The 21,946-nt window shown below is 51.5% G+C and overlaps 1 protein-coding gene across 2 annotated transcripts; it reads right to left on the minus strand.

The window, feature by feature from the left end:
* Window positions 1-3,602: 3,602 nt before the first annotated feature.
* Window positions 3,603-21,516, minus strand: ADCK2 (aarF domain containing kinase 2). 2 transcript variants are annotated; one of them, XM_058724080.1, is made up of 8 exons: window positions 20,584-21,516; window positions 18,528-18,674; window positions 15,925-16,053; window positions 13,799-13,894; window positions 11,011-11,262; window positions 9,499-9,627; window positions 8,079-8,132; window positions 3,603-4,030 (listed from the first exon to the last, which is right to left on the minus strand). In XM_058724080.1, exons 1-8 carry the CDS (start codon window positions 21,514-21,516, stop codon window positions 3,890-3,892), a joined length of 1,881 nt encoding a protein of 626 aa, XP_058580063.1. In that variant the 3' UTR covers window positions 3,603-3,889. The 2 variants fall into 2 exon arrangements, with proteins under 2 accessions (XP_058580063.1, XP_058580065.1); XM_058724082.1 differs by lacking the exons at window positions 3,603-4,030; window positions 8,079-8,132 and adding an exon at window positions 8,776-9,217.
* Between the last annotated feature and the right edge of the window lie 430 nt (window positions 21,517-21,946).

Genomic DNA, 21,946 nt, shown 5'->3' on the forward strand with positions numbered 1-21,946 from the left:
TCCTCTGAGCCACTTACCCTTTCTAGTGACATGTATGACCACTAAGATATGAAGTTCATGAACTGGGAAGACAGAGCTTTCCATTCTTCCTTGGGAGCTCACTGCCCAAGCTACACAACTTCCCCGATCCCAGCAAAGAATGAATTTGTGATTGCAAGGCCAAGGGGCGGGGCGGGGCGGGGGGGGGGGGGGGGGGGAGGTGGAGCACAGCTTAAACAAAAAAAAGCCAAAAGATCTGGAGTTCAAATAGAGTGAATAGCGTCAAATCGAGTTAATAGCTCTATTAAAGTCAAGTCACTTTACTTCTCTGAGTATCAGTGGCCCCATCTGAGTGCGAGTCTTCTAAGAGTACCTAGCCCACCACATGTACTCAGGAAATGTTTATTCTTTGTTATTCTTTCCTTTCCTCCTAGCAAAAGCTATTCAGGGGAATTAAAATTCATCCACTCTTCCCATCTTTTTTGCTGAATTACTAAACAAGAAGTTTTAACTTCAATGCTTGCTTGCAATATTAAATAATTATAATAATGCTTGTAAGAAAAATATTGTTTTATAGACCATTTGTAGGACCCTTAGCTTTAATGCCTTACATTACAAATTCTGATTTTACTATAAAGTTTATGGTCCCAATCAGTAAAATATTTTGACCAGGTAGCAGTGATGCCTATTTGTTTTCTAGACACGCTTTAAGAATTCCAAAGGGGCTGGGCGCCTGGGTGGCTCTGTCAGTTAGGGACAGACCCTAACTGACCTAACATATAGCATCTAACCCCAAATCAAGAACCTATTCCTTGGCTGGGAATAGAAAACAAAGCAAGGAAGCAAAGAGGGGAGAGAAAAAAACAAAACAAACTTTTGTTCACACAACTTCATGTATCATTTCATTTCCTACGTTTAAAGGCTTGATCTCCCTTTCTCTAGAAGTCTTAGAAAGAAGAAAGGAACCCATCTGTCCAGCGGTTTTAGTAACACAGAAATGAACCTTATTCTTTCTACTTTAGAAGGGATTGAGTTGTGGTCGCTCTTCAGGGGACAGCCACCATGCTGCCCCTTTATCCACTTACACCCAAGTCAGTAGCCTTTTCTCGGTAAGAAGACGACTTTAGAAATCAGATGTAGCATTCTTTAAGATGCTGAATTTAAAAATCAGCCAATTACCTACATTAAAGCACATCTGTTGCCCATTTTTCTCCTCTTTGAGACAGCCTGTGTTCATTTTCGGCTGCTGCTATAATGGCTCCTGAGGAAATGGGGCCCTCAGTCCAACAGCCCACGAGGAACTGAAGTGTGCCAACAGCCACGTGAATGAGCCTGGCATCGCACCCACCCTGTGGAGACTCAAGATGCCCGCAGCCTGGGCAAAACCCTGAGCAGGGGACCTGGCTAGACTGCACCCAGATTCCTGACCTGCAGACACTGTGAGGTACTGAGTTTTGTTGTTTTTCAGCCACTAAGTTTGGGGTAGTTTGTATGCGATGTTAGATAACTAACACATGCCACCAATAGTTTGATTAAATCCATCGGCTTTAAGGCAAAGCTCAGTACTGCTGAGACAGGCTCAGGGCGGCACCCACCCTGCACTTGGACCCTCTCTCACCTCACAGCGTAGGTGTACGTGCACCGGACACAAGGGCTCTGTGTCTGGCTGGAGTGCCCGTGAGGAAGCTGAACAGTGCCACTGCCCACCCCAGCTATCTGGAGCCACCCCAACCCCTCACTGCCTGACTAGAGTGCCCTCCCCTCAAGACTTGATAAGTAAAGGGGTGCCTGGGCGGCTCAGTTGGTTAAGCGTCCAACTTTTTATCTGGGCTCAGGTCATGATCTCACAGTTCGTGGGTTCGAGCCCCACGAGGGGCTCTGTGCTGACAGCATGGAGCCTGCTTGGGAATCTCTCTCTCTCTCTCTCTCTCTCTCTCTCTCTCTCTCTCTCTGCCCCTCCCCTGCTCACACACACTCTCTCTCAAAAATAAACATTAAGGGGCGCCTGGGTGGCGCAGTCGGTTAAGCGTCCGACTTCAGCCAGGTCACGATCTCGCGGTCCGTGAGTTCGAGCCCCGCATCAGGCTCTGGGCTGATGGCTCGGAGCCTGGAGCCTGTTTCCGATTCTGTGTCTCCCTCTCTCTGACCCTCCCCCGTTCATGCTCTGTCTCTCTCTGTCCCAAAAATAAATTAAAAAAAACGTTGAAAAAAAAAAATTTAAAAAAAAAAAAAATAAATAAACATTAAAAAAAGACCTGATAAGTAAAATTACTATCCATACCCCTCAAAAAAACTGCCCCAAATGATCCTATGTGCAACTAAACCTTCTTTGCTCCCTAAAAGACAAAGGGGAGGAACTTCATCCTTGAGAAGGAAAGAGTAGGGGCGCCTGGGTAGCGCAGTCGGTTAAGCGGCCGACTTCAGCCAGGTCACGATCTCGCGGTCCGTGAGTTCGAGCCCCGCGTCGGGCTCTGTGCTGACAGCTCGGAGCCTGGAGCCTGTTTCCGATTCTGTGTCTCCCTCTCTCTCTCTGCCCCTCCCCCGTTCATGCTCTGTCTCTCTCTGTCCCAAAAATAAAAAAAAACGTTGAAAAAAAAAAAATTTAAAGGAAAGAGTGGAAGAATCTAGTCCTGTGGTCAGACCAGAACTTCCAGAGAGCGGGAAGGCTTGACTTACTACTATCTAGAGCAGCGGTCTCCAAAACAAGCAAGAGAATCCACTGTGATGTGGGAGAAAATACTATTTTTTATCAAAAAGAAGAAGAAGAAGAAGAAGAAGAAGAAGAAGAAGAAGAAGAGAGAAAGAAAAGAAAGAAAGAAAGAAAGAAAGAAAGAAAGAAAGAAAGAAAGAAAGAAAGAAAGAAAGAAAAAAAAAAAAGAAAGAAAGAAAGAAAGAAAAGAAGAAAAAGAAAAGAAATTAAGTTTTACTGATATCGGCTCTACAAGCTGACCCTGGGACCCACTTAGTCCATGGGGGCCCACCCGTTTTGGGGAACTGACCATGAGTGGGCCCAGGGCAGAAAGGCAGGCAGTGGCCTCCTTAATTCATTGCTGGAGAGTGTCATCGTGTGCTACTGCAGATGTCGGGCCCCGGTTTACAGGAAGTTCTCGTTATGTTACCTCTGTGTTAATATCAACCAAAATTAACCCTGGACAAATGGGAAAGGGCCTGAACACTGCTCAGAGACTGCAGTATGAATGCTGATATGTGAGCACCGGGGAACTTTAAGAAAATGGCAGAGATGATTCTGTCCCTGTCCCTACTGTGGCAGCCATATTAATCACTTTACCTGGTCATAAAATTTAGCAGGTCACCAAAAAATATGAAAAATTATCAAGAAGATACTTTGAAGTACAGCAAAATTTGCCCAGAGCATATACCGTGCCTTCAGAGATCTGCTGGTGGCGGTAGAACCTGTATAAAACTTCTAAATACGTTATGTGCGTGCAGGTATGTATGTAAATAGATTCAACTTTTCACTAGGAGGGTACCTAATCAAAAACATTTGGAAGCCATGGGTCTACAGGATTCTGTGACATTTTCTAACCTAAATATCAGAGCACTTGCAGGGCCTCCCTGATTGGGAAATGTACAGGGTTAAGAAGAAAAGAGAGAAACGAGAAAACAAAATAACTAAGTTTATTTGTCCTCCTCCGCGGAACATTTTCCCTGAAAGTCTCCCTGACACCGGGCCCATCTCCCACGCTGAACGGAGAGGAGTCTCCCCTCCCTTTCCTTCCCCAAATAACCCAAAGCTTTTCACACAGAAGCCTGAACCAGGTCAGAGTGCCAGACCTCGGCATGCCTTCCACGCGTACCAATTTGAAAATGTCCAAGCTGCCACAGGAGAGGCTGCCGGGGGTGGCCTTCAGTTCTGAGACGAAAGCCCGCTGCCTGCCGACGGCTGCGGTCAGCGGGAGGACGCTGGTCCTTTCAGAAGGAAGGGCTTCGCTGCCTCCAGGATGTCCAGTTTGGGGTCCAGGGAGCGGCCAAGCCCCTCCAACACCATGATGGCGAACACAATGGAGGCGAAGTTGCTCTCTAGCTTTACCTGAAACAGAAAAACTGGTTCCTGCCAAAGCCCACTGACAGAGAGAGAGGATCCCGGATAACCATGAGACCGTCCACTCGATGCCTGGGATTTCTACCACCTACCTACCACTCCTCTCCCGACCCCATCATCTTCCCCACCATCATCTACTCCCCCAACCTCCCCTCTACTAGAAATATTGACGGAAAATCTGGGGGATGAAGCACGTACTTCTCTAGGGGTGTGTGTGGATGAATGACTTAAAAATGTTAAAATGACTATTTCACAGCTGCACGAGGGTCATCCTTCAAGAGCTGCAACGGCCTTTGTGAGACCGCGCAAGTGGCTTTGCTCAAACAGCATGGCTGCCTCCCCTTTGGAGCCAGGGGAATAGTAGCAGCGATTTAAGTAAATTACTCAACTAGTCCGCAAACGTACTGTTCTCCACATGCTAGAGAAAGGAAGCTCAGGTGCAGGGTGGTTAAGTGATTTATTCCAGGCCGCTGCATGAGGGAGAGTAAAGCCATAATTTAAACCTGGAAGAGCAAGAATCTGCTTTTCGAGAGCACAGAAGGTCAAAAAATGGAAGGCTGACTCAGGGGGAAATACTCTCTGTTAAAAGTGAAACGTTATTGGGGCGCCCGGGGGGCTCAGTGGGTTAATCGTCCGACTCTTGATTTCGTCTCAGGTCATGATCTCACGGTTCGGGAGTTCGAGCCTGTCGGGCTCTGCGCTGACAGTGTGGATTCTCTCCCTCACCCTCTGCCCCTCCCCCGCTGGCACACATGCTCTCTCTCTCTCTCTCTCAAAATAAATAAAACTTAAAAAAAAAAGGTAAAGGGCATTTGTCTCAGTTAAGACCTGAGAAGTTGTCTGGGGGTCAGGTCGTGCTTCAGCACCACCAGAAATGTTTTCATTCTTAACTTAAGCTGAGGGGTGAGCTTGTGTTTGTTGTATTCTTTCTTCCACTGTTTCTGACAAATGTATATGTTTTTTAACATTTATTTTTGAGAGAAAGAGAGAGAGACAGACAGACAGAGACAGAGCACAAGCAGGGGAAGGCCAGAGTGGGAAACAGAAACCGAAGGAGGCTCCAGGCTCTGAGCTGTCAGCAAAGAGCCCGACGCAGGGCTCGAACTCAGGAGCTGTGAGATCATGACCTGAGCCGAAGTCAGAGCTTAACCGACCGAGCCACCCAGGCTCCCCTCTGGCAAATATTTTATTAAAAAGTTAAGTGTCACTTGAATAGACATTTCTCCAAAGAAGATGTATAAATGGCCATCAAGCATATGAATAGATGCTGAACGTCACTAATCACTAGAGAAACGCAATCAGAACCACAAGGAGATACCACCTCACGCCCGGTAGGATGGGCACTAGCAAAAAGCCAGACTGGATCCTTTGTAGATTGGTGGCGGACAGGTAAAATCACGCATGGAAAAGCGGTACAGAGCTTCCTCAAAAACTAAAAAAAAATACCATATGATATAGCAGTCCCACTTCTGGGTAAATATACAAAGAACTCGAAGCAGGACCTCAAAGAAATATTTGCACATCCATGTTCACTACAGAATTATTCATAACAGCCAAGAGGGGGAAGTAGCCCCAATATCCGTGGCTGGATGAACAAATGAAGAAAATACGGTGTAGACATACAGTGGAATATTATTCAGTCTTACAGAAGGAGGAAACCCTGTCACGTGCTACAATATGGAGGAAGCTCGAGGGCATGATGTTGAGTGAAACAAGCCAGTCACAAAAGGACAAATAGGGCGCGATTCAATTTATACGGGATATCTAGAGTTGTCAAAATCACAGAAACAAAGTAGGACGGTGGTTGCCAGGGGTTGCCAGGAGGAAAAAATTAACTGAGAGATGCCGATCAATGGATATAGCTTCCATTTCGCAAATTGAGAAAGTTCTAGAGATTTGTTACACAACAATGTGAATATGGTGGACACTACTGAACTATGCACTGAAAATGGTTAGGGTTAGGGCGCCTGGGTGGCTCAGTCGGTTAAATGTCTGACTTCAGCTCAAGTCATGATCTCACGGTTCATGGGTTCGAGCCCCACATCGGGCTCTCTGCTCTCAGCACAGAGCCTGCTTCCCCCTCTCTCTCTCTGCCCCTCTCCCTCTCAAGCACACATGTGCGCTCTCTCTCTCTCAGAAGTAAATAAACATTAAAAAAAAAACTTTAAAAAATGGTTAGGATAAATGTATACATATATTTTACCTATAAACGTTTTTGTTAAAAAATTAAATGCCTGGTGAAGTGTCCAGAATTCAGTACTTGTACTAGGTACCTGTCGGCTCTCCCATCCTGGGAACAGCAACGATAACAGCAAACACTTCAAGAGCTTTGAACCACTGTGTCCCACACTGTGTGTAAGGAAGGCTGTCTGCGGAGTTAGAGCACGGGGGACAGGAGGACAAAGCAAGAAGAGTCCGGACTCTGTGGTCAGACGGCCGGCACCCAGGTCCTGGCATTACCACAGGCGCCGTGTGGCCATGGGTTCGTGGCTGGGCCTCTGGGCACAGGTGCCTGCCTTGAGGATGTTGAGGGCTTTAAATGGGACAGTGACAACATGATATAGGGCGCACACAGGGAGCCCCTGCACACTACTGTGGTTACTCACGGCGGCCCTGGGGGCTGGGAGGTGCTCATTCAGGTCAGAGCTGGTGAGCCTGAGTCTTGGCCACCTGCTCTGCATCGTGTGCGACTGAACTCCCAGGAGCGGATGTTCAGTCCTGTTTCCCTCCAACCCAACTCCCTAGCGATGACTAAAGCTTCCCCCAATCCCGAGGCCGTATGGAAGCCTCCTGCAAAACAGAACGTGTCAGAAGTTTTGGAAAGCATAAAGTTTTTTACCAAAACCCCACCAACAAAGCCAACTCTAGAGTCAAGAGACAGTTGCAGGGGGGCAGGGGGGAGGCTGTGCCACGCACAGTTGGTGGGACGTGGGGAGTCACTTAGTCCTTCCGTGCCCTGTCTCTTCATTCAGATAACACGATAGAGATCAGACCTGCCTGCGGGCATCGTCCTGAGATTTAACGAGAAGCTGGATGTGCAACGGACCCAGTGGTAGGCGTCCTACACGAGCCAGCGGCACCTGTTTTCTCATGAATCCATAGGGTACTTGGAGACCCCTGGTCTGGGAGTCTGTTTTGTCCCAAGCATGCCGCTACTGCAGAGGAGTCATGGAGCAGCACAGAGACCACAGGACTGAGAGACCTGGTTATGTGTCAAGTCTTGGCTCCACCACTGAGGCCCGAGAAAGAGAGCAGACCGGCCTCCCCCGCTGTGCCTTCTGTAGAGTGAAGGCGCCGGGCCAGACAACTTTAGGACTCTCAGCTCTGTGCTATGATCCCTGCCAAAGGGCTGCCTCCTCCACGTGGTGTTTTATTACCAGACTGCAGAGCCTCACGGGAAATGATGGCAAAGGCCATCTTCAGAGGAGAATCCTCCCTTCCCCACCCTCAACACCTTGGCTGGCGGCTTCACTCTGAAGAGTGGCCCAAGACCACACTCCATCAGGAGCAGATAGAGCCGAGGCAAAGGCCAAGGTGAAGAACCATGAGGCCACTTCCCCCTAAGGGACTGGGGCAGGAGGCGAAGGCCAAGACAGCCCCACCGGGGCCTCTGAACCCACCAGGACAAGAGGCACCTCCTCTTGGGCCACCCTTGGCCCCGGGACTTTATGCCACACGGGAAAGAGGTAAGTATGACTTACGTTAATACTAAGCATCACTAATGAGAACTGAGGACGGAAAAGGCATGAAAAGCCCGAGTGAGGCGGTTCTGGCATTTGTGAAGACAGCCGGGTATTCGTCTCTCCAGCTGGGTATCGCGGGTACTTGGGCCGCTCGACCGAGGGGTACTCAGAGTCACCGTGAGAGGGAAACGGCCCACCACGCCTGTGTCACTCGCCACACGAATGTCCGCCAGGACGAGATTGCACGGAGGGGAAGTACCTCCCTCCACCCTGCGGCCGCCCTCCGGCTTCCCCAGACGCCTGCCCTCCAGCCTGAGCAGCGCATGGAGGCTCAGCTGCGCCTCGGGCCTCACCTTGTGAGTCATCAGTAACTTAAAGACATTCGACAGAAGGCTGGAAACTTGAAGCTGGAAAACAGAATAAAACGGACTGCGGAGTCCCCACAACCACTTCTGTACCTTCCAGGTCCCTGTCGCACCCCGTCCTACCACCCACCCCCGCCCACGCCCACAGCCACACACGCGCACCCACCCAAACACACACACACACATACACACACACACACACAGCCACACAACCACTAACATACAACCACATACACAACCACCCCCACACTACCCCCTCACACACAACCACATACACACAGCCACACACGCACACCCACCCAAACACACACACACACAGCCACACACACACAGCCACACACGCACACCCACCCAAACACACACACACAGCCACAACCACACAACCACCAACATACAACCACATACACATACACAACCACACACACACAACCACACACCCACACCCACACACATCCACAACCACACCCACACACAAACACACACACCCACACACGCGCACACACACACACACAGCCACACACGCACAGACACACACACACAGCCACAACCACATACACACACACACAACTACACACCCACACCCACAAACACACAACTATACACACACCATAACCACACACACAAACTACACACACACCCACAACCACACACACACACCCACCCCACCCCACCCCACTAACCCGCCCCCCGCAAACACACACACCAGCCGTCGGGAAAGGGGCTCTCGGACAACTTCCAGAAAGGACCGCATACATACAAGCCCAGCTCCCATCGCACAACTGAGTTCCAAGCCCCCCGCCACGGTGCAGCCTGGGGGCCCGTGGACCCCATCCCTCTCGGCGCACAGAAATCTTAGGTGAATACACCACATGGCCAGTGCCAGTGTGCCAGCTCCTCGCTACAGGGGGCCACTCCTTGCTCTGACTTGCTCCTGCTAGTGTAGGCCATGAACTTGGCAAGAAAACGGGTTAGAACTGTGTATAAAACACCGAGTGGGCTTTGGTTCGGCTGTAAATAAAGGACACGAAGGTTAGGCATGTCCTCTGGCTGCTCCGGGGCCTTCGTCCTCCTTCCCTCCCCACTCAGCTGAGCTCCAGACACAGGCGAAGCTGCAGAAGGGCCACAACCTGGATGGGGGATGGGTGGGAGAGTGGCACTGTAAATGTCCCTGCCCCAGCAGCCACCAGGAGAACCTGGTCGAGGAGTCACTCTTGAGAGCCGGGCCTCCAGTGGGTCGCCTTGCACCCGGAAGACGTGGGCAGAGGAAACGTGCGCTCTCTACCTGCCTTAACGCTCAACCCCACTCAAGACTTCTCCCTGCGAACAGGTCTCCCTTCAACCTCTGCTCCATCCGAGGGCAAGGGCAGTAAACACCCCAAGGCCTCTGCCCCTCAAGTGGCCTGCTCACTTTTTCCAGGGTGATGGTGTTCTTCCTGGCCTGAGTCACCAGGGCGGCCATCTCGGCCTTGAACCGCTCCACGTCCCTGCACTCACTGGCCCGGGCGTGATGCAGGATGAGCTCAGCCACTCTCTGGCCCTGCAAGACGTGAAAGAAAGGAAACTCGGTAGAGTCAAGAGGCCATAAAACTGGACGCTCTGCCCAAACTGCTTTGTATTCTAGTTGCTTCCACCTCAGTTGTCTACCATCCTGAGCTTTTCTAATTATGCCCACTCCAAAATACCTGGTGACCAAACAAAGACTTTCAAAGCCTCTGTCGGTCGCTGGGAGCCCACAGGCTCCAGTGCAGTCAGGGCAAGGGGCTGTGTTCGCCTCCTTCACCTTCAACAGCCACACAGGGGACGGGGCAAAACCAGTGCCCTGCTGCTCGTGCTCCACGAGGCACTGCCGACCAATCAGCCCATCCCCCAGAGTCACCAGGACCTGCTGCTGGACCGGACCAGCCACACTCTCCTCGTGGGCTCTCTCCCCGCCCGAGGAGAATTCCCTCCTCACAGCCGACCTGACCTCTGCGCTCCAGCCTTCCGCCTCCTCTGCCCAGGGCGCCCTCTGACCAGAGAGCCTCCCGGTCTCCCCGAACACCCGAGTGGTCACTACAATGCCTTTCACCTCCCACAGAGCCACCCCAGGAGCCAAGCTCTGTCTCCCCCACCTGCGCAGGGGAACGTCCCCCCACCCTCCACCTGCCACTGCACCTCAGTGTTTAACCTTGGCCCAGGGGATGCTTTCATAAGGTCTCAGGCTCGAGCCTTTGGTTTGTCCCCTCAGAAGCCTCCTAAATAAGCAGAGCCTCCCCTGAATTTTGCCTTTTTGTTTTTTAAACCAGCTCTCTCTTTGGCAGGGTCTTTTTTGCTAGAAAATTCCACATCATTGGCCAGAGGGTTTCTTCACTGTCACTCTTGATGTAGTACCTGAAGTTGACTCTGTGGAGGTTTTGCTGAATCCCTTTCTGTAAATAATCACTCTCAGCAACTGGAGCCCCTCCGAGCCACAGGGTTGGGGGTTAAAGACCACTCCAGATTCCAAGGTATCTCCCCACACTTGGAGAGTAAGTTCTCTAAGCTGCTGCTTCTCACCAGCCTGCCGTCTTGCAACAAATGGCACAGGCCAGGCCAGCCGTTATTCAGACGAGAAGCCGGCGTTCCCAGTGCCCACCCACATGCCTGCTGAGGAGGGAAGAGAAACTACCAGTACGAAACAGCATTCGGGATGCTGTCCCAAACTGTGAGCTGCTTAGAACGGGCGTCACGCGTGGGCATCGGCGCGTTCTGACCAAAGACCCGTTGGATAGCTTCGTTTCCTCTCCTCTCCTTCCCTCTCCCCACTCCGCTCCACTCCACCTGCGTCCATCAAGAGCACCCCTGGCCAAGGCAGGCATTAACAAGATTGACAAGGGAAACCCCACGGTTTCCAAGAGCCTAAAAGATCACCTCCGATTCCTGCCGGCCCAGTGGGTCTCACCTGGCCCATCGCCACAGCCATGAAAACTGCCCGGAAGTTGCTCAGGTCGGCATCCTGCAGCTCGGCCACGATGCCGGCATCCAGCAGCACCAGGCGCAGCGGGCATGGGGCAGGTGTCATGGCCATCACCAGCGTATCGCAGACATCCACCTGCTGCAGCCGTGCCTCTTGACTCCTGGAAAGACCGTCGGCGCCCTGGACCAGGATGTTCCCAGGGTGGAGGTCTGCATGGACAAAGTTGTCCACAAATATCTGGAAGGAGATCAGTGCTATTCAAGGTCGAGTCACCACCCCATCACCACCAGACCACACGTGAAAAAGCTTCCGGGACAGGGGTGGGGGCTGCCTGGGTGGCTCAACCGGGTAAGTGTCCGACTCTGGGTTTCAGCTCAGGTCATGATCTCAGGGTTCACGGTTTGTAAGTTCGAGCCCCACATCGATTGAGTACAATGGCAAAGAGGTGTACATTTTATAAAGCCTCGTGGCTTCTGTTCTCACTTCAGAATTTGTACTGCCGAAGGCCAGGTTGACATTATTCAGAGAGAAGTTATTTTCAAAGTAAAGAACATTAAAAAAGATTAGAAGGGAACATGAAAAATCAAAGGCCAAACTGCATTTCAAAGGACTTATTTTTATACTGTAGTTTGAGCAATTGATATTCTTTTTTTTTTTTTTTTAATTTTTTTTTTTTCAACGTTTTTTATTTATTTTTGGGACAGAGAGAGACAGAGCATGAACGGGGGAGAGGCAGAGAGAGAGGGAGACACAGAATCGGAAACAGGCTCCAGGCTCCGAGCCATCAGCCCAGAGCCTGACGCGGGGCTCGAACTCACAGACCGCGAGATCGTGACCTGGCTGAAGTCGGACGCTTAACCGACTGCGCCACCCAGGCGCCCCTGAGCAATTGATATTCTAATTACGAATTATCTACTCATTGTTTAAAGGTTCCCCCAAATTCTATGTTCTTAAAATTCGTGGAACCACCTTTTTAGAAAAACATTTCATTAATCAGACATCCCCTCCATTCCCTCCATCCGACCACACGGTAGAGTCTAACCATGATACCAACAACCCACCCTGGCACACAGCATTGGGTGGGCGGGGAGAAGTGGCTTCGAACCTACTAAGCAGGAAAGAAAGTCCCAGAACAATGCTGGACAGGAAGTCAGGTGTGACTTGGTGGGACAGGATCTGCCTCCTATGAAAGCTCATCTCTGTGGTCAGAAACCACCAGCAATGCTTCCAAAGGGGAAGAAGAGCCTCAGAGGCTCTCAGGGACACCCTCCTACCTCCTACTGGCTGCAGACCCAGGCCAGAGGCCCTCCTGGCCCAGGTTCTGGCTGTGAAGGAGGTAAGAGAGCCCGCTGCCCTGGTGAAAATCCTGGAACTAGAGAAGCCAGGGCTGGCACACCCGCAGGATGTGGTTTCCAGAGGCTGGCTGACCCCTGACCCCGGGCTGAACCTCCTGGCACCTTGCTGTCCCCTTGGCCCCCCAGCTTTCACCCCCATCCTTGATTCTGCAAGCTGGAACCCATCACGATCGCCCCAATTCTGCGTGCTATTTCCTGCTTTCCTGCTGCCTTCCCCCCTGGCTGCCCCCACCGCACCCTCCCCTCTGGCCCAAGGTGCCCCTTGGAGCCCTGTTGCTGGGGACAAAGTCCTCTCCCCACTGAACTCCCACTGCACCGACTGAGAGAACACCCAGCTCTCCCCAGACAATCCGGCTTCTCTGGGAGTAGCTGGTGGTAGGGGGGGTGGGGGGGGGGGTGCTGCTGACTTTCCACCAGAGGCCAGAGGTGGAGTCGAGGCCTGCTCCGAGCTCCTCTTCTCACCCCTGCCCTGCTCTGGCCACTGGCCTCGGACCCCACAGCTCCATGCCAGTCACGCAGGTTCTTTCTTCCCACTGTGCCGACACACCTGGTTCCTTCTTACCCGTATTCCACATGCTGCAGACCTGGGCTCATATCCTCTCTCTTGCCTACAACATGCCATCCATCCCTCAGCCACTCCCTTCTGTGCCAACTGCCAGGGAGAGTCCAGACCCTGGATAACCTCAATACCCACTTTCTTCACTCCTACACGTGAGCTGCTATCAATCCCAGTTGCTGCTGTTAGTACTAATGATGACATGGAAGCTAACACTGCTTAGGGCTCACTATGTCCTTTTACGGGCATCAGCTCATTTACATCATCAGGCTGAGCCCTCGTAGGTGACACCTAGACTTCCTCTACATCTCAGCTCAGATGGCGTCGCTTTCTGAATGAATCCTGAGGCTAGGATGGGCCCCACCTAAATGACCCTCTTGTGCCTGTGTATCATTTACTCATTTGTGGCCTGTCTTCCCAATGAGTGACAGTCCCATGAACGTTGTGATCATATCGGTTTCGCTCACTACTGTAAAGTCAGCACTCAATTTAGTTTATTGAGCACAGAGAGGGTGCTCCATAAACACTGCTGAATGAAGTACCATTTAACATACGGTATCTTCCGCTGTTTGCCTAAACTGTAGGCAACTTGGGCAGAGCCTGGGTCTTGCTCCCCACTCTTCCCACAGCACCCTGCATGGTGACCAAGCACATGCCACCAAAAAAGCGCTTAACAGAAAGATGTAGAATGAACGGTCGTGGTGGGTGGCTCAGCTCTTCCTAGAGCAGATTTTCAAGATGGCGGCTTGCTGCTTTCCTCATCTTCCCGCCCATGGGAGCCGACCAGCGTCTCCACCATCTTCCCACGTGAGATTTGACCACATGCTGGGCTGGGGCACCCTCTCCATGCCCATGAACTCACCATCTTCAGAAGCATGTTGATCCCCAGACGTGCAATCTTCTTCTTCAAGTCTACAGGAATCCCCGCCTGCTGGTAACTGGACACAGGCACACTTTCCTGGAAGAAAGGTCAAGGAAGAGACAGCTTTACCCTGAAAAGCCCGCCGAACACCCCACGTATTCCTCATCCCCACGTGACACGTGGGCACTGCCTTCCCATCCCTACTCTTCTCAAGAGTTTTTCCTTCCTTAGAATCCCTATGAATCTGTCACCCACAAGTTAATTTTAATCTACTTACTTATCCCTTCTAGAACACTTCTCAAAGGAAAACAAGTCCCATTTTACAGAGGAAACCCACAACTCTGCCCCCCACAGGTAAGAGATGCTGTAAGATGGTGGGAGAAGACAGGAACAGACCCCAGGAGAACTAGATTCTGATCAAGAGTCAGTCAACAGGGACGTGAATGAGCTCTATGGCCTTGGGCAGGGAAACGGAAAGGACGATGAAAGGGCAGAGACAAGAAAGAGCTAGTAAATAAACAGTTCACACAGGTTAGTTATTTAATTGTCAAAGCAGCCCGCTAAGACAGATCTTGTTATTCCTCAGGAGCAAATAAAAGAACTAAAGCCCAGAGACTTTAAATAACTTACTCAAGATCACACAGCTAGTAACACCGGGTCATTCGTGTCACTTCCCTGGATCTCACCATTACTATCTTTACAAAGGAGGCTGAACCAGGCAACAGCTAAGGGCAATGATGTGACACAAACATTTGCTGAACACTTTCTCTGTGTAAACTCTGCTGAAGGCATCTTGTATTCAATGTGTCACTGTGTCCTGGAACAACCCTATGAGGCAGGGGCAGGTGCCTGCTGTTATACACCAAGAAACTGAAGTCACCAGCAAATAAAATGGAAAGCAGTTTTTCCGACAGAACAGAAGAAGGTATTTGCAAACGACATATCAGATAAAGGGTTAGCATCCAAAATCTATAAAAAAAACAAATAATCCAGTGAAGAAATGGGCAAAAGACATGAATAGACACTTCTCCAAAGAAGACATCCAGATGGCCAACCGACACGTGAAAAAATGCTCGACATCACTCATCGTCAGGGAAAGACAAACCAGAACCACAATGAGATACCACCTCACGCCTGTCAGAATGGCCAACATTAACAACTCAGGCAACGACAGATGTTGGTGAGGATGCAGAGAGAGAGGATCTCTTTTGCATTGTTGGTGGGAATGCAAGCTGGTGCAGCCCCTCTGGAAACAGCATGGAGGTTCCTCAAAAAATTAAAAACAGAACTACCCTATGACCCAGCAACTGCACTACTAGGTATTTATCCAAGGGATACAGGTATGCCGTTTCGAAGGGACACACGCACCCCAATGTTTACAGCAGCACTATCAACAATAGCAAAGTATGGAAAGAACCCAAATGTCCATCAATGGATGAATGGATAAAGAAGATGTGGTATATATACACGATGGAGTATTACTCAGCAATCAAAAAGAATGAAATCTTGCCATTTGCAACTACGTGGATGGAACTAGAGGGTATTATATACTAAGCAAAATTAGTCAGAGAAAGACAAAAATTATACGACTTCACTCATATGAGGACTTTAAGAGACAAAACAGATGAACATAAGGGAAGGGAACATAAGGGAAGGGAAGCAAAAATAGTATAAAAACAGGGAGGGGGACAAAACATGAGACTCTTAAATATGGAGAACAAACAGAGGGTTTACTAGAGAGGTCTGTAGGAGGGGGCAATGGGCTAAGTGGGTAAGGGGCGTTAAGGAATCTACTCCTGAAATCATTGTTGCACTATATGCTAATTTGGATGTAAATTTTAAAAATAAATTAAATTAAAAAAAATAAAATAAAATAATAAAGTAAAATAAAATCTCTGTCAATTTGACATATGAAGAAAAAAAAAAAAAAAAAAGAAAGCAGATTTTCAAGTCCAGAAAGTCTGAAGCCACGCCCAGGCTCCCAGCCACCCCGCTACACGACCTCCCTGCCTCATGCCATATCTGAGTTGCCCTCAGTTTCTCTTGGCTTTTGCCTTTTCAGACTGAACAGCGGAGATGGCCCAGCTGTGAGTGGAAGGCACAGCCTGGGAAGCGCTCACTCTTACTTCATAAGTTTCCACCAAGACGTCCCTGGTGACAAAGGGACGCAGAGGGGTGGGGAATCTGACAGAATTCACATTCAGGAAGTTGCACTGGAAGTGTTCTAGGTTCCGAGCTTCGTAACGCAGGTCGATCTAGAGGGAAGTGGAGAGAAAAGATGAGGGGTAACCTGGGCCCAGGGAGAGCAGTATCTGGATGGCCAGCAAGCTAGTGAGTCACCACGTGCACCGGCCTTCTGCACCTGCCTTCTTGCAGAACTCCTCGGGAGACAAGGGAGGGCGGTTTTGGCTGCGGGAACTCCTGGAAGCCACAGCTGCAGACCCCCTCGCCGCACTTGGACTCCACTGCCTCCCCGCTATTCCCTCTCTGCCCACCCCGCGTGGGCTCCTTGCCCACGTCCCAGGGCTTTCTCTCCCTTGCTCTCCGGTGGCCCTCTGGCCTCCACCAGCCCTAGACCTGTCCCCCTCTTAAGGTCCACCTCCATCAGGGGCCGGCGCTGCCCTCTGCCCACTGCGCTGACACAGCTCCCTCCGCTCGGCAAGCCGTTCCCTTGACACTCAAGGGACCGCTCCCATCTCTCCAGGCACCTGCTACCGGTGCCCTTGATGACCCTGTTCCTCCTGAACAGTTCTCTTGGCACCCACCCTTCCCTCCCCCGGTCCTCCCCCTGCCTCCAACCGCTCCGTCTAGGTCTGGTCTCCTGGCCACTCCTCCCCCTGTGTGCCCCCACGTGGTCTCAACTGCTGACCTCCACCAGCCTCCACTCTCCCTCTCCATCCCCTCACGTCCTCAGCCAGCACCTCCTCACAACAGAACCGTGGTCTCCCGTCCAGACCCCGCTACCAACTCCACACTTCTTTTCCTAGAAGCCCACACTCTGTGTCTTGAATGGAGTCCACCCTTGAACACCCTTGAACTCCATGTCTCAACGGAATTTACTCCCCGCGCCCCCCATGCAGCCAGTCACCTGGGAGTCACTGCAGATTACCCCTCTCTTGTCCTCCACACTATTTGTGACTCCAGGCCACCAAGGCTGCAGCCACACCTCTCTCGGATCCACTCCCCCGTTTCCCCCTCACTACAGCTCCCAGGGTGACTCCCAGCCAAAAGAGGCACTGGGCTCCTTGACCCCCATCTTCCCTCTCTCTAATCCATCTGCTGGTGCCCCCTACCACCTGTAGGACGAAGCCTAAATTCTTTAGGATGACATCCAAGGTGGCTCACTGTTTGGCCCCCACTGCTCTCTTCAGCTCCATCTCTTTGTGCCTCCCGCTTCCTCCACCTCCCAGAACCCTAGCTTCAGCCAGTCTATACGGTGCTGAACATCCTGGCCTGCCTCATGCTCCCCATCCCCTTCGCCTTCCTTAGTCCCTCTGATAGGAATGTTCTTCCCCCATTTGGTCCAACCGTAAACACCACTCACCTTTCAAGACTCAGCTGGAGTCTGGGGAGCCTGACCCTCAGGACAGAATGACCACTTCCCCTCTCGGGCCCCAGCTCCACCCAAGTGAACCTGGAGAGACTCCTACTATAACTGGGATCGTGCTCTTTTTGCAGATATTTATGGGCCAGTCCCCTTCTGCGTACTATATATTCCTTATGGACGAGAAAATCTCCCCCATCACCCCATGGTGTCTATCGGACTTGGAGGAGGGGTGGTAGGAATGACAGCGATGCAGAGCTGGTTGCTGGAATAGAAGCTATTTCCTCTATTTTAATTTTCTTTTATCATGGAAACTACCTTGCCCGCAGCATAAAGCAAAGCTTTCTAAACATTCAAATGCATCCCCACCCAGGACTTAAAACCTTCCATCAGAGGACAGAAATGAAGACTGAGCACCTTGCTTTTGAAAGACGGCCAGTTTCTGCACTCTCCAACAGGGAGCCAGTGCACTTGCCTACTTGAAGCCCCGGCTGCCCCCAAAACATGTTCACCAAGTCCGGCTACTTAAACAAGTATCCCAAGGGTCCCTGTAATACAGGTCTTGGAAATCCCTGTATTTCCAAGACAGGGAGCAGGTCCTTGTCTACTCAAAAACCCTGGAAACGAAACAAAGCAAAGGCACAGTGTGTGACTTCACTAATTCTTCTCACCCTGGACATCAGCCATCGATTGTGGCACAGGTAACACAGATGACACAGGTAACACCAGGATCCTGGTACTTTCCTCCCAGACGCTAAGGAAGATGGTGTTTCCCAGGCACCCTTGCGGTGACATTGGGCCCGCGCGATTAAAGCTCTGACCTGTAGACTAAGAAGGCCACAGTGGCCTCTCTCTCCACTCCACACGGACCCTAGATGACCCAGGTTGAAGGTGGCAGCACCAAACTTGGGAGGAAATTGGGTCCCCGGATAACCATGAAGTAGAGTCCCCTCTCCCTCCTTCGGCTCATCTGCATGGCACTTTGATACAAGAAATAACCTCGCTGCACTTGGCCTCTGAGATTGGGGTATTCTTGGTTATGTCAGTTAGCAGTACCTACCCCGACTACTACACCACACGAGCCACGACATTCTAGGAAATCACGCATTCGTTCAGCATTTACGAAACGGCCAACGGCAAGAACTATGTTAGATGCTATTTACAACCGAGGGAAGGAGGCTTCACCTGATGGACCATGAGCTTCTCAAATTCCTCCACAATCTCCGGCAAGCTCAGCCACTTGACTCCTGGCAAAAGCGCGAGGACTCGGCTGCCCGTCTTCATCAGCAGCAGGTCCATCTGTACCTGAGACAGCAAGCCAGGGTGCAACACCTGCCAGGAAGACAGACAGAAGAGGGATCAGGAGGGCACATTCACCCAGACAGGGCTGGGTCCCACCATCAAAGGAGAGCCAAGCCCGATGCTCATCAGAGCAAAACCGGATGGGGTCCCGACACCCGGGATGCTCCTGCCGCCCTCACTCCCATGTGCCTTCGATAAGGAGATGCTCAGGGCAACTCCTCTGTGCTGCACTTGGCTTTGCTGGGAAGAAGAGATGGGCTTTTCCTTCCAAATACATTAAGGTTAGGTCAGTGGCTCCCAAACATTAGCATGCATAAAAGTCACCTTGGGGTGCCTCGTGACAACAAAGACTGCTGGGCCTCCTCCAAGACCTAGTGAATCACCTACCGTGGGGATGGGACCAGAAATCTGCATTTTACTGAGCCAGCACACCAGGTAAATGAGTCAGGGAGTCCAAAGCCTGAGTCGGATAAGGATCTAGAGTCACAGAACTCCAGCAAGGATGCACCACGGTGGGGCGGGAAGAGTCTGCTTTCAAATGCCTGTTTATTCTGCAACTCTTGCCCAGTCCGAAACTGGGCACGTACTCAACCTCTCAGCCTCCTGTTCCACTTTTTTAAAGTTTTCTGGCTTTTCTTCCGTTTTCTTTTTAGAGAGAGAGAACACATCCAAGTTGGGGAGAGGGGCAGAGGGACAGAGAGAGAATCTCAAGCAGACTCCATGCTCAGCGTGGAGCCTGATGCAGGGCTCGATCCCACAACCCTGGGATCATGGCCTGAACCAAAATCAAAAGTCGGACACTCAACCTACTGAGCCACCCAGGCGCCCCTGTTCCACTTTTGAAAACATGAAGATAACAGTCCCTACCCCCACTTCAAGTCCTTTCCGGAATAAAATGGGAATATAAATAAATGGAAATTAAAGAAATGCCTACTTCAAAGGCATCAAGAACAGATTAAATCATGCATCTAACATGCAGAACATAACATCTGTTCTTTAAGAACAGATTAAATCATGCAGGCACCCACTCCTTGCCTTCCACAGAGCAGAGGATACTTTGGTCCAGTGTTCCCCAAACATCCCTACTCATGAGAATCACTTGCAGCCTTTATAAAACGACAGGCCTCAGCTTCCTCTCTTGGAAAGTGTGATTCAGTAGGTGTGAACTGAGGAACGCTTGGGAGGGTTTTTTCCAAGGAGGTGTAAGAGAGCATCAGGGGTACCTGCTACCTGGGTCGGCCAGACCCCCGGGGTCATGCTGAAAGGGAATGGAAAAGTGTGGAGACTAAAAATTGTTGGAGCCCAGGCAGGGGTGACTAGAAACGAAGAGGGGCGCCTGGGTGGCTCAGTCGGTTGAGCATCTGACTTCGGCTCAGGTCATGATCCTGCGCTTCATGGGTTCGAGACCCGCGTCGGGCTCTGTGCTGATGGCTCAGAGCCTGGAGCCTGCTTCGGATTCCGTGTCTCCCGCTCTCTCTGCCCCTCCCCCACTCTGTCTCTCTGTCTCCCAAAAGTAAATAAACATGTAAAAAAAAAGATTTTTTTAATAAAAAAAAAGAAATGAAGAGACAAGGGAGCCACTTCTGTAAAAATGAAGACTGCCATCTTGGGCTCACCACATGGTATCTAACCTAGACTGTCTGTGACTTACCCTGACCCCAGAGTAGTGGGTCCATTGGGTGGTTCCTCTAGCCACAGAGGCAGTGGACCCCAAACCCTCTTCGTTTGCCTTTACTGGACTAGTCACACAACCACTCCCTAGAACCAAGAAATAACAGCTTGCAAAGCATAGGCAGTCAGATAAAGGTCAAGCTAACAGAAATCAGTGGAAGGTAATGTGGGGTGATTTGCAAATGGGGGTTTCTGATCGGGGACAGCTCTGTGGGGTCAGTGAGATTTTAGAGACAGGAGGGACAGGTGACAACATCAGAGCACTTACTTTCACTGCCACAGGGATGAGGTGATCTGACTCAGACTGGTGGGCAGGTGCTGAAGACTGAGACAGGACTGCATTTGATCCATCCGGGTCAGCTTTAGGGAGGAGCAGCCTTTCTAGAAATGACTGGTCGGCAAGACTTCCTTGAAACTTCCACCCCTTTCCCAGGGGTCCAAAGAGCTCTCCCAGCCTCCCGACTGCCCCAGCTTCTGAAGAAGGCTGCAGACTGGAGGCCTCGGCAAGTCTCTGGATGCTGACATTCTCCAGGAAGGCGGGATTTGCACGTGCTTTGTACACTTGGGCCACACAGCCTGAACCCACAGGTTCCTTCTTCTCAAAGCAGAGGACCCTTCCCCAGTCTTCCCCAAATGCCTGCCGCAGGAAGCGCTCAGTGTGAGTCCAAGGGTGGGGGGTCACCTGGACATGCAGCTTGGAGAACTGGGCACAGAAAGCCTCCGAGAAGAGATCCCGCCGGGTACTGGCCCACTGGCCCAGTTTGATGTATGTTGGGCCCGAGGTCTCCGTGGCTTTCAGAAGCAGATAGAGCCAGAGGCTGGAGATGCTGGGTGCCAGGTAGGTGAGGGGGTAGAAGAGAAGGAGGGGGAAGAATTTCATCAAGAGAGCCCCAGCCCGGAGCCAGATACGGAGGTGCAGAAGGAGGCATCCTAGCGGCCCCTCTTGGGAGACTCTCTGGGGTGGCCCATTTTCAGCTAGGTCACTCCAGCTGGCTCTTTGCTGGCACACGCTCTCAGGGCCCCCCTCACCAACGTCTCCATAGGCTGAGATAAGTTTGGGTAAAGTGCCAAGCAGAAGCCAACAGAGTCTGGCATTACGAGAGCACCCAGATGATCTTAGAAGGCCGAGTTCCTGTCTGAGCTCAAAACCTCTTAGGTACGACAAGCAGACCCTAACAGAAAAACGCCAGGGGGTCACCATCCTCTCCCAGAGGTCAGGTCCAAAGCCTAGGTTGCCCGCCCTCGACTTAAAGGGCACCCATCTATGTTCACGCTCTGGGCAAGGCTGACATGAGTCCAGGCCACAGCTGAGTATCCCACTTAAAAGTGGGGCAGCAGGGAGATGCGGCGACGCTCAGAGCCCGCGTGCTAACTACGCGAGTGCAAGCGGTGCTCAGTCTGGCTCCCGGTCCTGCCCTGCAGGGAGCGCCCCCTAGGCCTCGCAGCCCGGCCCCTCCGTCCCGGCTCCACCCCGAGCTCCCTCCCGGTACCTCGCCTAGACCTAAGGTCCGAGGCCGCCTGCGCCTTCGGGGGCTTTCAGAACTGCACCGACTGCGAGGGCCGGAGGGGCCGAGCCAGACGCCAGGCCAGGCCCAGAGCGGGGACGCGACCTGCGGCGAGGTGGCCGCGCA

Source organism: Neofelis nebulosa, chromosome 4 (assembly GCF_028018385.1).
Source record: "Neofelis nebulosa isolate mNeoNeb1 chromosome 4, mNeoNeb1.pri, whole genome shotgun sequence".
Lineage (NCBI taxonomy): Eukaryota > Metazoa > Chordata > Mammalia > Carnivora > Felidae > Neofelis > Neofelis nebulosa.